The sequence below is a fragment of the Oncorhynchus clarkii genome, chromosome 17 (genome assembly GCF_045791955.1).
Source record: "Oncorhynchus clarkii lewisi isolate Uvic-CL-2024 chromosome 17, UVic_Ocla_1.0, whole genome shotgun sequence".
NCBI classification, from domain to species: domain Eukaryota; kingdom Metazoa; phylum Chordata; class Actinopteri; order Salmoniformes; family Salmonidae; genus Oncorhynchus; species Oncorhynchus clarkii.
This window is the reverse complement of record NC_092163.1, coordinates 11341-15000: the sequence shown is the minus strand read 5'-3', so window position 1 is coordinate 15000 and position 3660 is coordinate 11341. Positions and strand designations below refer to the sequence as shown.

Below are 3660 nucleotides of genomic sequence, written 5' to 3'. Positions count from 1 at the left end.
GTCTCATCCTCCAAGCTTCAGAGATCAACTGATCTCGTCTCATCCTCCAAGCTTCAGAGATCAACTGATCTCGTCTCATCCTCCAAGCTTCAGAGATCAACTGATCTCGTCTCATCCTCCAAGCTTCAGAGATCATCTGATCTCGTCTCATCCTCCAAGCTTCAGAGATCAACTGATCTCGTCTCATCCTCCAAGCTTCAGAGATCAACTGATCTCGTCTCATCCTCCAAGCTTCAGAGATCACCTGCACACAGGGAATACTTCTTTCCTAAATAGACATTCACCATTTTCTTCATCTCTAAATACAGAATACTTCCTGATTTCTTTACAAACATTTTATCAAACATTATAGCTCTCAAATCATCATATAAGGGGGCAGCAGGGTAGCCTAGTGGTTAAAGCGTTGGGCTAGTACCCGAAAGGTTGAATCCCCGAGCCGACAAGTTACAAATCTGACGTTCTGCCCCCTGAACAAGGCATTGAAAATCAGAATTTGTTCTTAACTGACTTGCCTAGTTAAATAAAAGGTCAAATAAAAGTACAATCAATTGTAAAATGCATTCTCTACCTCCTCTAACTCACAGACAGTACATAGTCCCTCTTATTCGTCTGTGCCATCGAACCTCCCTACTTCTATTACCAGAGGCAGTATCCTGGGTTCTCAACTGGTCACACAAGCACCTTTGGTTTCTGGTGACAAGGTTCTGGAACGTGGCGGAGTTCTGAGTGACCAATAAAATTTGATCACTAACTGTTACTCCAAGACTTCTGTCATTCTTGACGAAGTGTTGGGTTAAGGTTGCTACAATAGCTTTCTCTATGCATTTGGAAGAGTGGTTACATTTCTCCAGCCACCACAACCCTCAGTTGTTTACCAAAACATGTGACAGGACGGCCATTTTGTTTCTGTTCTAATCCTCGGTTGCCCTAACCTCAACCCTTAAAAAAAAACGCCACATCAATCAATCAATCAATCAATCAATCAATCAATCAATCAATCAATCAATCAATTAATCTGCAGTTGAAACAGTAAAGCTGTCAACCTGCCACTGTAGTGGGGCCATGGATTTACACTGAGACTGTGGTAGTCTACTGTAAAATGTATAACCAAACACAAACCATGGATTTACACTGAGACTGTGGTAGTCTACTGTAAAATGTATAACCAAACACAAACCATGGATTTACACTGAGACTGTGGTAGTCTACTGTAAAATGTAGAACCAAACACAAACCATGGAATTACACTGAGACTGTGGTAGTCTACTGTAAAATGTATAACCAAACACAAACCATGGAATTACACTGAGACTGTGGTAGTCTACTGTAAAATGTATAACCAAACACAAACCATGGAATTACACTGAGACTGTGGTAGTCTACTGTAAAATATATAACCAAACACAAACCATGGATTTACACTGAGACTGTGGTAGTCTACTGTAAAATATATAACCAAACACAAACCATGGATTTACACTGAGACTGTGGTAGTCTACTGTAAAATGTATAACCAAACACAAACCATGGATTTACACTGAGACTGTGGTAGTCTACTGTAAAATGTATAACCAAACACAAACCATGGATTTACACTGAGACTGTGGTAGTCTACTGTAAAATATATAACCAAACACAAACCATGGATTTACACTGAGACTGTGGTAGTCTACTGTAAAATGTATAACCAAACACAAACCATGGATTTACACTGAGACTGTGGTAGTCTACTGTAAAATGTATAACCAAACACAAACCATGGATTTACACTGAGACTGTGGTAGTCTACTGTAAAATATATAACCAAACACAAACCATGGATTTACACTGACTGTAATTTTGATTTAAAAGTTTAACAGTAAGTACATTAGTTAAGTACATTAAAAAAACATTTACTGTAAAAAAACTACAGATGACAATTTGTTTTAGAGAACTACAGTAAAGTCTCCCTTAGTTTAATTCTGTTAACAAGCTTTGTATCTGCACAACTCTTCCTGTAAATGTGTTTTTGTTCAAACTAGTCCTTTAAGTAGTTACATTGGGGAGGAGGGGGGGGGGGGGGGTACTTTACCATGGAATTGCCCATTCTTAAAACCTGACATGTGGCTGGAGAACTGCATCCACTCCAATTCACAGACCAAAGGACTGACCATCCATGACATTAAACATCATAGTGTTTCCCATGTTGAGGCTATGCAGTGTTTGCGATACGACAGTTGAACTAAGGCATGTGTTTTATTCTTCAAGTATCAATGGCTATATAAGTCCAAATATGGATGCAGATCACCCCTTTAAACCCCCCCACATCAGTTCAACAACTACAGATCACCCCTTTAAAACCCCCACATCAGTTCAACAACTACAGATCACCCCTTTAAACCCCCCATATCAGTTCAACAACTACAGATCACCCCTTTAAAACCCCCCACATCAGTTCAACAACTACAGATCACCCCTTTAAAACCCCCACATCAGTTCAACAACTACAGATCACCCCTTTAAAACCCCCCACATCAGTTCAACAACTACAGATCACCCCTTTAACCCCCCCCCCCCGCCCCACATCAGTTCAAGAACTACAGACACCCCTTTATCCCCCCCCACATCAGTTCAACAACTACAGATCACCCCTTTAAACCCCCCCACACCAGTTCAACAACTGCAGATCCCCCCTTTAAAACCCCCCACATCAGTTCAACAACTACAGATCACCCCTTTAAAACCCCCCACAGTTCAACAACTGCAGTTTGTTCCCCCTGTTTTGTAAGATTAGTATTTACTGGTGTGTTAATCTTTTACCTCCCGTCTCCTCCGGCTCTTTTTCCTCTTTCACTCTGACCGAGTCTTCCTCTTCTTCTTTCACTGTAAAAGCCTCATCCTCCTCTTCTTTCACTGTAAAAGCCTCTTCCTCTACTTTTGTTACTGTAATATCCTCCTCTTCCTTCTCCTCTTTCACGACAACGTTCAGCCACAGACCCTCTTTCTCCGTCCAGCAGACCTCCTCCTCTTCTTCATCAGGAGGCGAGTAGCTTGGTGAACTCATGGTCGGGGACGTTAGCTAACAGTTAGCTAACAAGGCTAATGCTAACTTAACCAGCCAGCTACCGTTAGCTAACTAATAACAATAACAACGTAAATATGCAATGAAATTATGTAATTAGCTAGATTTTCAGAAGTGTGTTCAAAACACAGTGGCTAATATACATTAAAACGTCTAAAGAGCTTTACTGGTTCGGTTATATTGTCTGGCAAGCTACGGAGGTGGCCGAATGGCTAACTTCTTCTTCTCCTCCAGTATAATGGAGCTCAGCAAACAAACCCTTTTAAGGGGCATACTGCCACCTGCTGGAGGATACCATCAAATCATGGTTTGCTTCATTCTGTAACATTTTTTGAAAAATTAAATAAACAAATAAAACCCTACTAACGTATAACATACAGCCCCCCCCCCCCCCCATGTTGCTACCTTGCTGTGTTGCTACCATATTGTTGTCATGTTGTGTTTATTCCATGTTGCTACCATGCTGTGTTGCTATCATGTTGTTGTCATGCTGTGTTGCTACCATGTTGTTGTCATGTTGTGTTACTACCATGTTGTTGTCATGTTGTGTTACTACCATGTTGTTGTCATGTTGTGTTGCTACCATGTTGTTGTCATGC

The 3660-nt window shown here is 41.0% G+C and overlaps 1 protein-coding gene across 1 annotated transcript in view; it reads right to left on the bottom strand.

Annotated features, from left to right (window-relative positions):
* Positions 1-3043, bottom strand: part of LOC139369995 (zinc finger protein ZFP2-like) — a gene marked incomplete at its 3' end in the record, with an annotated part of 12909 nt that extends 9866 nt beyond the window's left edge. Inside the window, exon 1 of the mRNA XM_071109273.1 lies at positions 2800-3043. Coding sequence (XP_070965374.1) covers positions 2800-3043 — 244 coding nt within the window. The remainder of the gene's footprint in view (positions 1-2799) is intronic.
* Between the last annotated feature and the right edge of the window lie 617 nt (positions 3044-3660).